The 19,215-nt window shown below is 39.7% G+C and overlaps 1 protein-coding gene across 1 annotated transcript in view; it reads right to left on the bottom strand.

Annotated features, from left to right (window-relative positions):
- The window catches only part of fbxl17 (F-box and leucine-rich repeat protein 17), a 253,101-nt gene that overhangs the window by 56,721 nt on the left and 177,165 nt on the right, over window positions 1-19,215 (bottom strand). The window contains exon 9 of the mRNA XM_077561895.1: window positions 18,094-18,170. Coding sequence (XP_077418021.1) covers window positions 18,094-18,170 — 77 coding nt within the window. The remainder of the gene's footprint in view (window positions 1-18,093; window positions 18,171-19,215) is intronic.

The following is a 19,215-nucleotide window of genomic DNA, read 5'->3' as shown; positions in this document are numbered from 1 at the left end:
TTGAAAAAACATATATTTTGGTGTTCAGTGAACTTATAGCAGTCATTTAATGTATAATTCATAATTTCCCAAAGAAGAAAAGGGGTCTTGGGTTCTCCAGGGTTAAATTGGAAAGGCTGATTAGAAAGTGTAGTTGAGGCTAATTATCACTTATTCCATGGTTTCTCATGGTTGATTTTTATAACACCACAGGTTGGTTGGTGAGCTAAAACAGGATCATCCATTAGCAGAAAAATATGTTTGGATTGAAAGCAAACTATGATGAGGCCATTCAACCCTGTGAAATCCAATTTAATCAGATAAAAAATTCCGAACACTCTGCAGTAATCGGCTCTCTTATTGAACAACAAGTTGCATAATGAAATGCAAGCAAAAAGTAGCACTTGCTCTTAAAGCTGATCACTGTGTAAAGCATTACGAGCTTCTTCCGAAGAAATGACAAGCGCTTTCTCAGTATTTGGGCTGTTGCTAGCGCACTTTGAGGATATTCCTGTGAAGAAGGCTACATAGCTAAACAGCTTTAACAGTTCATTTGAAAGCGTGTCAAGAAGCACCAGCGACTCCAGCGATCAATGGATGCTGCCACTTTATTCCCTGTAGTGAAAGCTTCCGCAAAGGGTGGATAAAAAGCAATCTCTTCTCAAATACCACATCAGAACACTTTCCTGGCACATGAAAAATGCCAGCAGAATGCTAAAAGTGTTCTTTTTCTTCTTCTTTTTTTTTGGTGTTTTAACAGAGACGGTCTCAAACACTTTTTTGGGCTAAAGAATCAATGACATTGAATTGTTTTGTACACCATGATTTTAACAAGGACAGGGCTACTTTTTTAGGACAATGCCCATTAAAGGGATACTTGACTCATTTTCAGCAGTAATGTAGAATTAATACCTTTAAAAACACATTTTTCCACTTGCTGTCGACTGAAGATGACATCACCTGTGCTGAGAAGTTGGTAACGACCAACACAATCATGGCTCGATTTGCTGACCCAACCCAGAAAACAGGTGAGCCATGATTGGTCATTACCTACTTCTTCAGCACAGGTGATGTCATCTTCAGTCAACAGCAAGTGGAATAATTTGTTTTTATAGGTATTAATTGTATCCAAAAAAATACCAAAATACCAAAAATGAAAATGGGTCAATGAGTCAAGTATCCCTTTTTTTAACACAGCAAAAAGACAACCTTTTACACAATGTGTCTTTCATCTTGCTCTCTCCCTCAACCTCTGTGCGCAACTGCTCACCCCTCCCCTCTCTGCTAGCCATGGAGCAAAATTAGTTAAGGCCCATGTTTTGTGCATCCCGTTTAACTTGCGGATCACAGTGATTTATTTTACTACCTCTCTGTAAGATTGTGTTTTTCATTTGCGTTGTACAGACTTTTTTTTTTTTTTAATAACTTATCTTACTCTTGTTTTATACATAACAAAAATATGGCATTTAAACATGGGTGTGTAGACTTTTTAGATCCACTACACTCTCTCTCTCTCTCTCTCTCTCTCTCTCTCTCTCTCTCTCCCTCTCTCTCTCTCGCTCTCTCTCTCTCTCTCGCTCTCTCTCTCTCTCTCTCACTATAGCATGCATTCCTTTCATTAAGCCTTCAATTTCTCTAGCTAGCAGAAACATTTCAATAAAGTCTCTTAATTAACATTCACACCGATTAGAATGTCATGTTTCGGAATGAGCAGCAATCTGTCATCCTGTCAGTCTCTCTTTCATAAACACGCACGCACACATGCACACACACACATATCTCTCTGCCAGCAACTTAATGGCTTTTTTTTTTTCACCTGCACTTAGGAATGGACTATGGTCTGTGCATAGTAAGTAGGAAGAGAGTGTAAAACAAGACGGGATGATGCCAAAATAGATGCGTTTGAAAGAAAGAAAGCCCGATTTCATGCTTGGACTGCCAATGTAAATGCCATATGCAACTGAGGATTTCATATTCCTGCATTCATTTCCATTCATTTGACTTTATTGATGTGTGTACCGGAACAGCGGAATCTGCCGGGATTTACAATAAAGGTTGCTTCTACAGAGACCTCCCTTTATTTATTTATTTTAGTAATTGGTTGAGTAGCAGCTCAAATAAAGAAGATGCTGAAAAGTCCATTACAGTTTACAACAACAATAAAGAACAAAACCATAAGCCACTTCGCATTCATTCTCTCTATACACAATAAAGCCAGTGGCACTCCATTGCAACGCTTTATGCCTGATCGCAGGGAAGAGGACTTTGAAAGCCTGGGAGTGATTGTATATTTTGCGCATACGCAGGCTATGTCTGCATTGATTGCGTTCGCCAGGAGCCAAGGCCACTTAGACATCTCTTATTGTGCACAGAAGACAGGAGGAGGTGTTTACAAAATGCCGCACCGGAGCCGCATTCCGGCGGGGCCCCTTTTGTGGACGACCCACAGCGCAACGCAGTCGTACAGAATGGAGTGGCACTCGAATCAATCCCGAGGCCCCGTTGTCGCGCAAACATCGTCTCTTCAGACAACAAAAATGCACATTCGCGTCACAGATGAGAAATCGAGCGCCAGAAATCCGATGTCGGAGGTGCAAGCGTGTCTGGCTTTTGACTTTGTGCTCGCTTATGTCCAAACAATAAACACAAAAACACAAAGTCAATGTTGACCCGAGCTCCCCCGGGTGCGTCTCCTTGGCATGAGGCAGGATGCCAATTGCTCTTTCACTGCGTATTTATGTAGAAACTCCCATGAGGTCTCGCGTCCACTAATAAGAAATAATAAAGGTAACATTGACCTTATAATAGCTGCTTTCCTGCCAAACTGGGGGCTCTGAAAGGAAGTCTTTGTGCTTTTTTGCCAGATTACTGGACGGGTTAACTAAACCCAACACGTTTCTTTAGCAAAGCGGTCTGACATTATTTTCAAAATGAAACACGCAAACACAAAACGACACACGTGGCACGTGAGCACAAAGATCATATTGATATTGATCTCTGCGAATATATTTTGGCCAGTCGGTTTAGATCAAATCTGATGTGTCGGCAGTTTTTGTTTTTTCTGGACCTGAAATGCACAAGGGTTGGTTTCACACTATGGTAAACACGGTTAACAGATGTGTTGCTGTGAACCGAGCGGCAATGCACAATTAGTTTCATGTAGATAAAGCTACAAGGTACACAAACTACCGCTCTTGTACCGCTACCAGAAATGACAAAAAATAAACACAAGCTAACGCTTGGGACCACGGTTGCTAGGCCTAAATAAAATAAAAATGAACATATATACATGAAAAATATACAAAGGAAACCGAACATTCTCTTCCTTTGTTGTTGTTTTTTTAGGGCGTCTTGCTTGAAATGATGCCCTCAATGTGGCGTTGTTTCTGCAGTTTGCCAAGGAAAAACAACCAGGTTAAACGTCGGTGACCTGAGCTGAGCCGAGCAACGGCCATAAGGCAAAAGTCAACAGTAAAAAAATAAATAAAAAGCCTCATGACTAATCTTAGACATTAGGGATATTTGATACCACTCTTTTTCAGGCCAATACCAGGACGGGTATTCAACTCAGTTCAGTACTCACCGATGCCAAGAATACTTTTGATACGTAAAATTTCCCAAAATACAATGACAGATCATCCCATTCATTAGCTCTTTGACTGCCAGACGTTTTCAGAAAAGGGATGCCGTGGGTGCCAGCCGATTTAAGCATTTTTGACTGATCTTTCAAGGTCCATAGAAAATTATGTGTTTGGACTATGGAAACACACATTCTACCAAATGAAAGATTGGACTCTCATCTTTCATCAGAACAAAAAGTTTGTTTCTACCTTATTCCGTTTTTCAGTAATCAACAATAGAAAATGGTTAGTTTCACCTCTGTTTTGAAAAAAAAAAAAACGTCTTTTAACGTCTTTGGCACTCCTCCATAGGATTTTACTAAACGTTATTTAACGTTTTTGGCAGTCAAAGAGTTAAAATTGCATGAAATGAATAGCAATTTTCTATTCTTCTTATTTCTAATTTCTATTTCCTTATCATAAAACGGCCATTTGCCCCTATCACGAGTATCGATAACTTGATAAAAATGTCGGGTATCTGCTTGACACCGATACTTGGTATCGGTACTCGCCTACTTGAAATGATCATCAAATTGTTATGTCGTGCTCAAACCACATCAGATAGTCTAAACAAAAAGCTTACCTGCTTTCAATTGTGGCTCATTTGGCCGGATTTCCTGGCAGAAGTTTGACAACATACAAGCCCTGGAATTCACCCAAAATTTTGAGGTTTGAGACTTGCATGAATGTTTGAGACTTTTAAATGACTGATAAACGTTTCTGATCACAAGAGCTAAGTTCTCGAACTTTCTAAGTGTCCCTACTGTGCTTTGGTGGTGTTCAAGAGCTCTAAAATACAGTAAAAATAGCCGCAATTACAGATTTTTTTTTTTATTGTCAATATGCTTCGTATGTTAACACTAAACTGTAAACATACCACAAACTTGTCAACCATTTTGCCAAATGACACCATTTTCTAACACGTTCAGAAAATGATCATGATTACTTTAAGCAAGGACTGCTCACATCTCATTGAAGCTTTCAGACGCAACCTTCACCTGGATGTGTTCTTATAGGCAGTAAAATGATTTTAAAGGGACGGTCAGATTTTACAGGCCAAGACATAGCTGTCATTTCAGCGGCATGAAACATCATATGGCTGCCGGCGCTAAAGACTTCACTGACGGCATTGTAGGAAAGAAAAAAAAAACAAGGTCAAGCTGTGCGGTGACTTCTCTCAAAATGCTTTTCATGTAAACATGGATGAAAAAGCAAAGCATGGGGAGTCTCAGTTGCAGGAATGGACTTACTGTAAAAGGCTACTTTCTTTCGTATCATATCATTAAAATTTAGCTACAGTGGCCAGGGCAAAATGTGTGTCTTTGCTTGTGGCCCCCCCAAAAAATACAGTTAAGCATTTGTGGCACCTCAAAATATTGTTACCCAATCAGAAAACCTTGCGTAAATGTGTGAGGGCTAATCACCTGATGTATGGGCAGGCTGTTGCCGACTGTTGTTGTTTGTTTTTTTTTTTCACGATTGTCCAATTCAGTTGCTTTTGGCCTCAGTGTGAGGCGGGTTTTAGGCTGCCTTAACTCACTAGCTTCTTGTTCAAACACAACTCATTGTTTTTGCTCCCCAAGCTCACCTTTTCATGCTTCATTTGTTTCAAACCTTGCATCTCTGCGCTACAGAGCTCTAAATGGCCTTGAAAGTAGAATAGAAACGGGAGGGGGGGGGGGGGGCAAAAAACATTGTTTCCGACATTCTTGTGTTCTAGTAAAAACCTGAAGATGAAGGTAACATTCAATATAGCTGGTGAAATGTTAATAGACTGCCTTATTCAGGAGTTTTGTTGTAGTGCTTTACAGTACTGCATGGTCTCTCTCAATTACCGATTCACAAGCACATTCCTAAAGTGCTCAAGGACACTTCAACAAGCTCTTTGCAGGAAAAACTCAACCTCCTAGGCCTGCTGCCTCTGGCGGACTACAGTACTTGAAACACATCCTCAGGCGACCTCTGTATGATTAATTAAAAGTCCAGAAACTTTATTTAGTTCCAATCAGAGACAAATTATTAAAATACCATTATACGGAGTAGTCGTTGATAACTTTTGCCAAGGTTGAGCATTTTCTTTGTATTATCAAACAGCAAAACTGTAAAAAGAGAATTAAGAATTTGAGTCAATGTGACAGACACTCTAATTGAGTTTAACGGTTTGACCTCTGGAACTTTTCCAGTGAAACAATCAGGGCAACTTATGCTTGTCAACCTTTTAGAGCCAACTGCATTGTGATTCATTCAGAAAAGGCATCTCTCAGCCTTGCCAGGTTGTCCTATTTAAATGCTTGCACTTGAAGTGTATTTACAAGTTTAACTTGCATAGTTTTGTCCGACTGAAGTAATTTTAGCTTAATGCTAACAAACAGACCAGATCATGACCACGATATGTTTAATTCTCATCTTGTTGTTACTGTGTGTTTTTATAAAGTACAATATTACAGAGTGCTGCTTTTGCTCATTATTTTTTTAATTTGTCATTACATTTTAATGTATTTTATTTTTATTTACATTTTTTTAGTAGGCTGGAACGGATTAATGGCATTTCAATTGATTTCAATGGGGAAATACGATTTGAGATACAAATAAATTCAAATCTTGAGGCACCAATGTACTAAATTGACCGGTAATTGCGAAAACTGGGCCATTTGCACGTGTGTGACTCACAAACACGTGACAGCACTTTTGCCTCAGTATCTCTGAGAAGTGAAATGAAAAAGCAAAAATACTTATATATGCTGACAGAGCTAACCTAAGACACAATTAAGATTGTATAATTTAGGTCTCAACTATTGCCTAAGCTTGAAGCCGGGAAAAACAACAGAATTGTTGTGAGAATGTCACACATGTGACAGGAGAGTATAAAGGTTTAGGGTTTATAGTTTATACTATTGGAAGGCAAAAGTTGTACAATAGGTTAGGTCTCTTGAAACAAATCTCTCGATTGAGTTGCAAAAGACAGCTACACATCGACAAGAATAACAAAAATCTTCTTTATAAGCCACAGAAAGTGCATGAAACCATGCATACATGTGCCTCCGCCGTGCGTTTGGGCGTCAGGCATATAATTGAGAGCTTAAGACGTGCACCCCTTCTGATAAGCCGTCCTATCTATCAGGCTGCATGCTGCTCTCACAAACTGCCCTCCACTGGTACACATCTGATTAGGGCTGCTCTGTAAATGAAGCTTTACAGGACACACTGATAACACAAGGAGCGAGGACAGCAGGAGAGCGAAGGGAAAGATTAGAATATGTAAAGGTGAAACGAGGCGAGGACCTCCAACAAGATGGCCAAGGTGGTGGGGGGGGGGGACAAGTGGGACACAAGAGGTAGAGCGGGATCATCCCATCATCAACTCAGCTCTCTTCTTGTTGCTGTGAAGTTAACCTTTCAACAGGTAGACTTAATGGAATTACATATTCAAGAAAATATCCTTGAGGGATCAATAGTACCGACCTTTATATTTGACATTATTCAATATAATAATTCAAAAATTGTCTGCATGGCAGAGCGGAATAAAAAAAAAAAAAAACGTCTTAAATTAAACAGTAATTAAGGACCAGTCAACAAGCACTGAAGCCCTGCAGTCCTTTTACAGAGACCACTTCATTTGTTTTCAGAAACGATATTAATGAAATGGCAGTATTTGCCTCAATAGGGTTGATTACCTTGCAATGTTAGCCCACAAAGAAGAATTTCCTTGAAGAAATGAACGTGTGCGTTGTTGCTGAGATCTTTCAAAAAAGTTGTAAAAGAAGCTGTTGAATCTTCTGTCTTGAAAAGACACACGAGTCCACAAACTGTTGTGCTACAGATATTTTATGGAAAATATTCGCCATTTTCATTATTCTTTAGATTATTATGTATTAAGATTTGTGAAAATAAGGACATATAAAGAAAAATATCTTCAAACTAGAAAAAAATATTTATAATTTACCGACAATTACCCAATTAAAATCAGGCTTTGTTTTATTCTTGCTTTATTCTTCTTCTTCAAAAAAAAATAATACAATATGTTGTATGTGCCCCCACTAGTCTAAACAACTCATTCTGAATAATATACACAGCCATTTTGCAACTTGCTGTTGAATGCAAATGACATCACAGTGCCGAAGGGCTCTGCTTGCGAACATCCCGTAACCAAACCCGGAAAACTGGTGAGCTCGTTACCTGAGCCCTTAAGCGACAGCTGACAGCAAGTGGCAAAATGGCCGCCCCCTGACATCGATAAAAGCAGGCTGATTTTGCTGCTTAATTTATATCCCCCAAATGTAATATTATTCAGAATTCTGTGTTTAGGCGAGTGGGGCCGCAATAAGATATTATTGCAAAGAACATTTTTGACTTGACTTCCCTTTTGATAAATAAGACCATTGTGGTAGTATTGTGTCAAAATTATGTGTTGAAAAAAAAAAAATTGCCAAAAATATTTAATATATAAAATAATAATATAAAATAAAATATATAATATAGAGTTTTCGTTGACTAAAATTGTACTAAAATTATCACATTCAAATGAGTAAACTGTGCCAAAAAATAATAAGCATTTTCATCACAGCATAACGAAAAGTAAAATGGCTGCCAAAAAAACCACTGATTTCCATTCATTTCAAAAATGATCTGCGATTAAGTTGGGAAATGGGTCGCAAAAAATATAAAAATTACATGAAATTTGAGTGGCCACATGAATCTCAAAGAAACTAATTCACGCCAAAAATATACGGAGCAGGAATGATTCCGGCTTCAAGGTGGAAGCGCCAACCTTGCTGCCAGTCAAGCACACGTACTGTGTTCACTAAATGACGAGTACGACAAGACAGCGGGCCCCCCGCTGCGTCTTATGTTTAAAGAGCAGCAATTTCCAAAAGCATTTTATCATACAATCATGTACATAGCCAAACACATGCCGGTGGGGGGGGGGGGGGTGGGGTTGTTGCGCTGGGCTCCATGAATGCCATTGATCAAATGATGAGCGGCTCACTGTTTGACACTGAGGCTATTTGCCAGAGCTGCTGCTCCAACGCATTTAAGAGTCATGAGCTAAGATATTCAAACAGCGCTGATGTGCTGCGCATTATTGCCACTGCCAAGTCACCTGAATGATTTAAAGCTCTTCTGTCAAACTAACAGCGGGAAGCTGCACAGAGACACAATGTGAGTGGAAAAAAGAGTCCAAAAGCTACCCTCCACAAGGTGATGACAAGAGCGCAAGGAGAGATGATGAAAGATGAGATTAGAGCACAAAAAGGGAAAAAGTGCCCTTTAAGTAGATATACGCTTTGCATTTAAATCCTACAGTAATCTTCCTGTAAGCAGGGGCAATCCCACTGAGATAAAGAGGAGGATGTCGGCATGGACGGAGGCCTCCAAGGTGGAGTAAAAACAAGGCAACAATAGACGGTAAATGACAGGTCAATGGTCAGAGGCGGCAGGAGGAAATGGCATCAGCGGGAATTATGAATAAACAGTGGGGGATAATCACCCAATACAAGCGCTGACCTTGGGAGGGATTAGCCGCGGTATTATCTCACAAATTTCCACATGTAGAAAAATGAAGGCAGAGGTTGACCTTCTGCTAACAAAGTTTGCAGGCTGGACTTTAACATAAAATCTAGCAACTTTAAGCTAGTTAAAACGACTGACTATAAAAAAAAGTAAACATAATAGTTTACTTTGAAAGTAGAGCAAAATTTACACCAGGACACTGCTCTGATTTATCGAGATGAAGAAAAAAAATCCCCTAAAGTGACATTGAAATATGTTTTTATCATTAGAGTTACTCATTGGGATGAGAAAGTTTCTGTTTTAACATTGCTAAAAAAAAATAGGAAAATTAAAAAAAACTGTACTTAAATAACGATTGATTTAATATATTGCACAAATGTCAAAAATTGAACCTGAATAAAAATGTAAAAACAAGAGTATATACAAAAATGTTGTAATAAAAAGTGAAATACAACTGAACTGTATACCATAATGGGACCACATTGACAAATGCACACAGCAGCAACTGCGTCAAAGAGCAAACACAAAAAAAAAAGTGACTCTCTGTCCAAATGATCCAGTAAAACCTCATCAGAGGGACTGCATTGCAGGCTAACTATAGAACAGGCAACGGGGTGCTTTTAACTATTAAACACTCCTAAATGTGGCCACCAACACACATCACCGCCCCCGTAACCTGGAGGACAGCTCCATTCGCACCTGGGAGAAAGGAAGAGGCGGGAGACGAGAGACGGCGGGGTCGGAAGACAGTCGGAAATAAAAGGAGATTACCGCAGAGAGACGGAGAAACCTCAAAGTCATTATTGCATTTTTACACCTGCCCGCAGGCTCCTCGGAGGCGAAGCGAGCATGTGAGGCCGCTGGAGCTAATCAGGAAAAATAACACACACAAATGCAACGCTCCACTTCACTTCCATAAACAAAAGCAAAAAAAAAAATCCTTATGAGCAATAATAACAGGGATACACTTTGTTTGATTGAGTCCCACGGGAACAATTTTACAACTCAGTGTTATTAGGAGCTGACAGGAAGTGAGTGAGTGAAGCAGAAGACAGCATGGACCATTTGTCACCGTCACAAACATTACAGTCATCCTCGGGCAACATGCATCCTCTTACGTCATCAAGAGTAAACCAGATAGAGTGTGCGTGTGCAAATGTAAACCAACTCAACCTGACGAGTGTAAACGTGTGACCGCAAAGACGGTAGACAGTCTAAGCCATCGCAAGCTTGAGCCTCCAACCCACACAAACCCTTCCCCCCCCTCCAGAAGGCAAACAGTGGCTAGAGCCGACAAGGCTTAAGGTGGAGTGAGAAGCAGTGAGGACAATATATGGAAAGTAATTCAATTTCCACCTCTGTGCACCGCTCGCCCATGCGCAAATAGCAGCACGCGGGCTAATGTAAGGAAATGGGGAATCTATCAAGCCAGCCGCACGGAAGCTGACGGAAGTGGACGACTTATACACACTTGAGCAGGGGTCATCTCGCTAAATGCTTTCACCCTGCGGCTGTTCAAACTCATTTGTCTTGTTTTCCAATAGAGTTTCAGCAACTAAACCCAAAGGCAAACTTTTGACCTTTTTTTGGGTAAGCTAATAAAAAATTCTTATAGCATTAAAAAAAAAAAAAAAAAAAGGAATACTGATTAAAAAGTAAGCATAATATTCATGTTGTATGTTTTTTTTCCCCAGGCTGTGGCAACAAGGAGGCATGCACAACTTCCTCACAGTTCTGAGGTTGGGGGTTCAAATCCAGGGTATGGCCTTAAGTATTATATAGAAAATGTATGGGTGATGGACAGACAGATGAGTTTCCTGGTTGTTGTTTAAAAAATAAATAAATAAATAAAAAAGCCAAACCGTAGCTAATTAGCTAGCTATAATTGTGATTTCCTTTTTACAATGTAAATTGTATAAAATTAATGGCAATTTTCTATTCTTGTATTTTTTTATTTCTTCTTCCTGATCATAAAATGGCCGCCATCACGAGCACCAATACCCCGAAATAGGACCGGGTATCAGCCCGATACCGAGACCTGGTATCTAGAAAATGGTTTCATTCAAATTTCTGTACTCCAAATGTCAAAACAAGCATCTGAAACGTCAAAATCAACCACCAATATTTAACACAGCAATGACATTAACTCTTTGACTGCCAGACGTTTTCAGAAAAGGGATGCCGTGGGTGCCAGCCGATTTAAGCATTTCGACTGATCTTTCAAAGTCCACAGACAATTATGTGTTTGGACTATGGAAACACACATACTACCAAATGAAAGATTGGACGCTCATCTTTCATCAGAAAAAAAAGTTTGTTTCTACCTTATTCCGTTTTTCAGTAATCAACAATAGAAAATGGTTAGTTTCACCTCTGTTTTGAAACAAACGTCTTTTAACGTCTTTGGCACTCCTCCATAGGATTTTACTAAAAGTTATTTAACGTTTTTGGCAGTCAAAGAGTTAATCAAGGCTGCATAAAATTTTACAGGCTGTTGTAATTAGTCCGATCGTTTGCAAATGTATTATCCTTTCACAACAATTCAATGCATGGCACATTATTTATCTGTTTTTTTATTTCTTGTTATAAAAGGTTAACTACATCAGAGATCCTCAACACAATAACATCTTATATGCTCTCCTGTATATAAGCCAACTAAAACATGTTTCAAGTCTTAGACACTAAATTGTCATTACCAGTAATGGAGCTACCCAAACAAGAAACCTCTTTTTAAAAAAATAAATAAATAAAAATCTAGAACACACAATTAAACACGCAACCACGCCTGCAGCAGTGATACAGACATAGATTACCTATCGACTCGCTCCCCTTGGAAGATAGCATAAATCTGCTGTGCTGCTCACGCACATTTTAATCGACTGCTTTTGAGAGTTACATTATTTACCCACTGAAAGCCGGGGTGAAAGTGAGGCAAACAAGCCATTATGCTATCTGAGTTTACATCACGCGGAACTTGGATTGTACGTGGGCGAATGACTGCATGGTAAACAAATGAGACTGTAGGAAATCTTGACAGGACGTAAAAAGCTAAGAGAGAGACGGGGGGCCGCCGTGTTTAAGCACACCGTGGAGGAAATACTGGAACCATCACGTCCTTAAATCACATTTTTATTGCACATATCCTCTATATAACTGCGAGTCAGAAAAAAAAAAAAAAACACAACCTGCAGAAAACATTCAATCTAAAAAGCTACATTTACATTCAAATCAATAGCCTAATTTAGGCATGACTGATGTTTGGTTGAATTGGAACGAGATTTTATGGACACTGTGGCTTTCCTCATATATAGGCTCAGAACAGGTCACGCCAAAACAACAACGCTAATCAATGCGTAGCTTACAGTGTCATTTCCCACTTCCATTTATCCTGCCCTCCAACAAGTGAAAATGTTTCACACTAAAAATTGCGCAGTGGCAATCTCTAAAATTGCGTTAGCCAAATAATGGGTTAAAACCCCAAAGTGGGTTGCGGACCCATTTTGGGTTTGTCACAGACAGGTAGTAATTACAGGGAGTCCTGGTTTCTGACGCAACATTTGTGGTTTGGCGGTTATGAACAGCGCACAATGATCTAGTTTTCACAGCAATTAAAGGGGAAGTCAACCCGAAACATTTCTTGACAATATTATGTTTTATGTGACCTCTCTAGCATAAACATTCTGATGAATATTACATTTGTGGAATATGAGTTATGAAGACAAATCTAGCCGTTTATATCCATCTCAGGGGGGGGCGGCCATTTTGCCACTTGCTGTCGACTGAAGATGACATCAATGTTGCTCAGGGCTCAGGCAACGACCAATCACAGCTCACCTGTTTTCTAAAGCTGCATATTTAGACTAGTGGGGCTGCATAGAACATATTATTGTAAAAAAAAAAAAAAAAAAAAAAAAAAAAAGTGTTAACTTCCTCTCTAAGAATATGTGGTCACACGGCACAAGGAGGCACACTCAGGCACCGCCATTGTTTTTTTAATTTATTATTGTTTTATATTTGTGGCCTATGACTGTTTCATAAAAATATTTCCTGGAAATATGACTTTACAACTGCACTAGCATAGATCAGCATTTTCCAACTGGTGTAAAAAAAATATATAATCTAATATGAAAAAGACCCTTAAAAGAGCAGTGATGACACCACACAAACACTCCAATCACTGTCGGATTGTTCAAAAAAATTTCTAGCACTGCATTTTGACAACTATAACACATGATAACTCCCTTTTACGCAACAAAAAGAGACCTTAGAAATTGAAAGGTGAATCCTGCTATTTGAAAAGCTCCAGATGGTCATCGCATCACCCTGTCGATACGAAAAATGAAAAAAAGAAGCGCAATGTAATTATTGCTACTTTTCCAAGAGCCTGGTTTCCCCAGTTTCTTTTCTCTCGTTCATCGGTCCTCCCGCAGGTGCCTCACTCCATCTTGTATTCGCACAGATGTACACGAGAGGCCGCGACTGACAAGGTAAGAGGTTGTCGGCACCCATGAGGGTAAAAAAGGAATTAACATATGTAAAGAACAGAGGTGGCGAGGTCGCTCTTTTTGTCCCCGTATAAAGCAGGTGGGCAACCACGGATGAGAAAAGTGCTGGCGATACGAATACATAGCGCGCGCGCACGTGGCTGCGCATGAATGCAAGTCACACAAACAGTTGAGTTTAAATGCTGTAGTGGTTCCAGGTGACTTGCAGGTACAAAGCGGGTCTCGATCTCGACCAGCAGGTTTCCTCTCATCAGGATTAGATTTCAAACTGATGTTGCAGTGCTACTTTTATCTCAAATGCAAATGAGCATGTCCTCTGTTTGTGGAAAATGAATGGTCCAAAATGACTATTACTTGTGTACTATGCTGTCAATATAACGAGAAAACGACATAACTCCACTTTTAGTCAAATTCCGGATTTTTTTTTCACATGCACAAACAAAAACAAAAAATCTAATTGCACTAGGAGCAATGATATAAATTAAAACATCAAATTATCATTAAATGCAACTAGTGATGCAATGATTAATAGTTCAATCGACAACAAATTAATTATGAAATTAATTGATAATTATTTTTGATAATAGATGAATGGTTTGGATGTAGATTAATTTAAAAATTGTCAGAATTTCAGCTCCTCAACAGTAAATATTCTCCGAATTTTCTTGTCGTCCATGAAAGTGGTCTGATTATCTTATCTATGTTTTGAACCAAAATAAAACAATTGTTTTTAACTTTGCAAAACAATGATCAACATTTTTGCCTACTGAATTATAATTAATTAATGTTTGTGCATAGCCGATTTGTATTTCAGAAAAAAGGGTTGACAATTCAAATTATGATGATTATAATTATTATATATTAGATGAGATAAGAGTTGGTGTTTAATGTATTGAGCCCTTTAAATAAAGACGTTTTTTAAAAAATCACATTTACAGTATCCAGCTGATTTTCTGGACCTGGAACATCTCCTCCAACATCTTTTTTTTATTTTTTTTTAAATCAATAAACTGTTAAAAATCGAATAAAGACAAATTCTGGATTCCTGTTCAAATTGCATGGCTACTTGTTGCTAGAAAGCACTCATAGGGCACAATAAAAAGTCACTGCCCACTATAGTCTTGGAGACAATATTTAAAAAGTTGTCGGCCTGATTCTGCACAGAAATGAGGCCAGCGGAATCGGGACGACCGTGACCTGGGACAAAAAGGAAAAGGAAGTCATGGCGACACAGTCTTTAAAATTGAACGCCTGCTCGGTTTTACTAACTAAAATGCCAAATAAATAAATGAAAGAAAAACTGCTGGATATGGTGGTGGTGGTGGTGGTGGGGGGGGGGGGGTACATAAGCCAGTGCTGCTGAGTTTGTATAGAAACGATTCCAGAAAATACGAGACCAAAAACACATGTGGAAACTTGAGTAGCGCTCTTCTTTTTTTTTAAAGTGCGGAACGACGACAAGAGAGAACTTTCTTGAAGAGGTTGGATTTCATAAGAAGTCTATCCCAGAATGCATTTGTTTAACAAGGCAGCCTAGATTGCCACAAGAAGCCGTGTTCATGCTAATTGCTTTGCATGTTTTTGATGAATGGGAGCGAGCATGGAGGAAGGCTGTTTTCATGGCACTAATAGGGCTTTCAGCAAGATCATTACCTCCCAAAAAGGCTCTGTCTCGACTTTTCCATTTCTTCCGTTGCAAAATAATCGCTAAGAACCATCTGCAGCCGGGCTAAAATTACATGTTTCGTAGCGTAGTTGTGCTGGCGTCATCTAACAAGGTCTTTGCGTTTCCCTCCAACTCGCAGAGGAAGTAGAAGCTTGGAATACAAAGCAAATGTAAGAGGCTTGTGGACATCTCAAATGCACTCAGAGAGGCCATTAATAAAAATAATTAGCACAGGAGATGAGCATGGGGGGGGGGGGGGGTGCGCAAACGGGCAGGGAGCAGCTTGGCAGATGTAAAATCTCATTTCTGTTATTCAATTTATCAGAGACTCAAGCAGGAAATCCACCAATCGTTTTTAGTAGTGCCTACAGCAGCAAGCGATGCCATTGTGGATGGACATGCAAAAACACAATGAGGCCAAACTGCTCGGCCAGAGGGGTCATTAGCCAAGGAAGAAGATCAGATATCACCAATTTATCTTGCTCGAAAGGATTAGAGGCAGAAAGAGAAAAGGAAGCAGGCGGCTGCGCACGCTGCTGCAGCTGTAATGTACTTTGAGGACGTGCGAGTCATTCATCAACCCACACAGGACGCACGCCCACGCCGTTGGAGGTTCAGGTTCAGGTGATTATTGCCACGGTAACTCACACCAGTCGCGGCGTTGTGGAGTAATCGCACGGGTCTCCGCCTTGTGGCGACATGCATGACACAAAAAAAGCACCTCTGGCCCAACAATTATTGCACACGTTTGCTGCGTGCTTCCAAATGTACGTATAGGAAGAGTTAGCGGAAGGCCCTTTTTGCTGTTCAGGCATGACAAAGCAAGCGCTATAAAGGCATGCTGGATGTATTTGGTCATGGTATGAATTTGAAGGACCTTACAAATGGACAATAATTCCCACAGACACACAGCAACATTCCCACAGACACGCTCCAACATCTGGTAAAAAGTCTTCCCAGAGAAGTGAAGGCTGTTATCGCTACAAAAGATATGGATCCACTCCATATTTTTCGACTATTTTCAGTTCCCCAAGATGTAATAAAGTTTTTCAAAAAAAAACAACAAGTTACTGTATGCGTTCATTTGTTTTCACACTAGCACACACGAACGAGCACAGGGTTTGATTTCATTTATGAAACCATAAAAAGGTAAATAAAGAAAACTAAATTAGCATTTTTTTTTAACCCTGGAGAACCCACGGGGTCAAATTTGGCCCCTATAAATTCTGCTACTCAAATAACAAAGACATTTTATTTCATTTTTTACCAATTTAACTTCAAAAGTCCAGAGTGCCACTTCTGACCCCTGCATGGGGCCATCTAGTGGATGAATATTGCACTTACATGAGCTAGAGTGGTGGTGACAAGATGGCTGGCAACATGCCAATTTTGTTGAGCTGGAAATCAATCCAAACAAAACCATCTTCTCAGCAAACCATCAGATGGTAAAATTTTGGTTTTTTTGTTAATCTATTTCATGTCATGTTGCAAAATGCCTAGGAGTATGTTTTTTTTTTTTGATAAATTAGCAACTCAAAAAACAAAAAAAAAGGGTTAAAATTGAAAAAACATATATTTTGGTGTTCAGTGAACTTATAGCAGTCATTTAATGTATAATTCATAATTTTCCAAAGAAGAAAAGGGTTCTTGGGTTCTCCAGGGTTAAGTCGCCATAAAGACATGCAATAATTCCGACGTTTTCACAAATACATACATAACAGAAACAATACCATTTATTGTGATTTTACTTCTGTGTGAATGTAAAATGGCTGCCTCATTCTGGCATTTCAGCTCACAGATCCCTCTGGTGTATCGCAACGACATAATGAGGAATTCAAGGTAAAGGCAACTTGAGTGACAAACTATATTTAAAAGAACCACGGAAAAGTAACTAAGATACGTTTGTGTTCATTTTCAAGGACACGGCATAGAAAAGCCTACATGGCAAAAATGTAATTAGCGTCTTCAGAAAATATGGTGCAAATAATGACATTTAATTTGAGGCACATGACGGTAAACGGATAATGGCTTTAAAAGTTTGAAAATTTTGGAATAAAATTACATGTACTTACATTTTTTTTTCTTTTGAGACAGTTATGTGGAACAGACAATGTTAACATTTTTGACTGTCAAATACGTTCAAACGTACGCTCAATTACGTATTTGCAAATACGTATTTCGTGAATTTCGCTTGTTAATTTGAATACTCGTCGCCATGATTGGGGGTGGATGTGACGTCATCTCATTGACAGGCCGTCACTCGCACCCATTAGCTACTATTAAGTGAGACACCTGATCGCTTGCCTATGGATGTAAATCTGTCATACAGGCGCAAATATTATTATTTTTTAAACGGAAAGGATATAACAAGAGCTGTACAAATACTTCCAAGCTATACTTGAGTAGAATTTTTACGTATCTGTACTTGACTTCATTATTTATATTTATGGTAACTTTCACTTTGTGTACTTTACTCCAATACAATTCCCCTTATTATCTTCGTTATAACAAAATAAAATCTGAAGAATCTGTTCGTAATGGACTTCATAAAAGCGGCGTCGAGGTGATGCGGATTTTAAAAACTGCACTAAAAAAAAGTTTGGTGCTGCACTAGGAGTAGGAGGACCACAGAGGAGATCCGACACCATCCCGCATAAAACTTTTCAATCATAATTTTACTGTTTGCGAGCCTCACGTGGGCCAAGCTGTAAAAATAAAAATGAAGCCTGAATCATGGCGGGTAATAACGCTTACGATAATGATGTCGGAGGCCGGGCGGCAACAAAGGGACGGTGAGTGAAAAGTAGCCTACCGTGGTCGGTGATTTTACAGGAGACCAGATAGAGCTCCTTCAGGCTCCTCCCCTCCTTGGCGATGATTTCCACGCACCTGCAGCCGAGCAGAGAAAAAAAAAACATTTGAAGCATCTGCGGGCGGGGACGGCGTTGGCCCCCTCGTTTTGTGCTTGAGGGGGGGAAAAAAACATGGGATTCTTCCGCAGACGAGGTTAACAAGAACTTCTGCAGGGTCACGTCGTTTTACATATTCCGCCATTCATTATTTAACACCTGATCTGATTCAATTTGCATGCGGCGGAACAACTGGACTGTATGTGCACGTCTTGGCATGCGAGTGCACGTACACACACACACTTGCCTGTTCACTTCAAAGAGGGCAATCTGCATTCAGTACACTGGCCGAGCCCACACCAGCAGTGTGTGTGTGTGTGCGTGCGTGCGTGTGTGTGAAAAGGTAAAATGAAAGTATACACTAGGGAGGGCCAAGGGGAAGATCAGAGTGTGTGTATCAAGCAATTCTCTTTAAATACCTCTAATGAGAAGTGTGTGCGCTACAACGGGATTTTGATCAACACATTTGACCTATTAACCTTCAGCAGAAAATGTTTTGATCATTATGCTGGTGTTCTTTCATGAATATGTATGTGGCAAAGAAGGAAAGCGCACCCTTCACACACTCAAATCAACATAAAAGCCAAATCTGGGTTTAGGGGGGGGCAAAACACTGTTGAGGTATTTGTCCATTCAAAGACATTCGGTGCCTGGATGTCATTCAGGGTTGTTTTTTGACCTTCTGGGTTGTCGTTACAATCTTGGAGTAATTTTGGTTGGCCACCCTCTCCTGTGAAGGTTCACCACTGTTCCCAATTTTCTGCATCTGTGAATAATGGCCTATGGCTTGCTGGAGTACCAAAAGCAATCGGAAATGGCTTTGTAACATTTTCCAGACTGAGGGACTTCAGTCACTTGCTTTCTTATTTGTTCTTGAATTTTCTTTTTGTCTGCTGGCTTGACATCTTGTAGCTTTCTTCATATGGTCTGACAGGTACTGTACTTGAAGTGATTTCTTGATTTCGCAAATCGGGAAGTAATCAGACCTCGGTGTGGCCAGTTAAGGTAAACTACGCTTGTAATGA

This window comes from Vanacampus margaritifer, chromosome 3 (genome assembly GCF_051991255.1).
Source record: "Vanacampus margaritifer isolate UIUO_Vmar chromosome 3, RoL_Vmar_1.0, whole genome shotgun sequence".
NCBI classification, from domain to species: domain Eukaryota; kingdom Metazoa; phylum Chordata; class Actinopteri; order Syngnathiformes; family Syngnathidae; genus Vanacampus; species Vanacampus margaritifer.
Note: the sequence above shows the minus strand (reverse complement) of the source record. Positions and strands in the feature narration are given on the sequence as shown.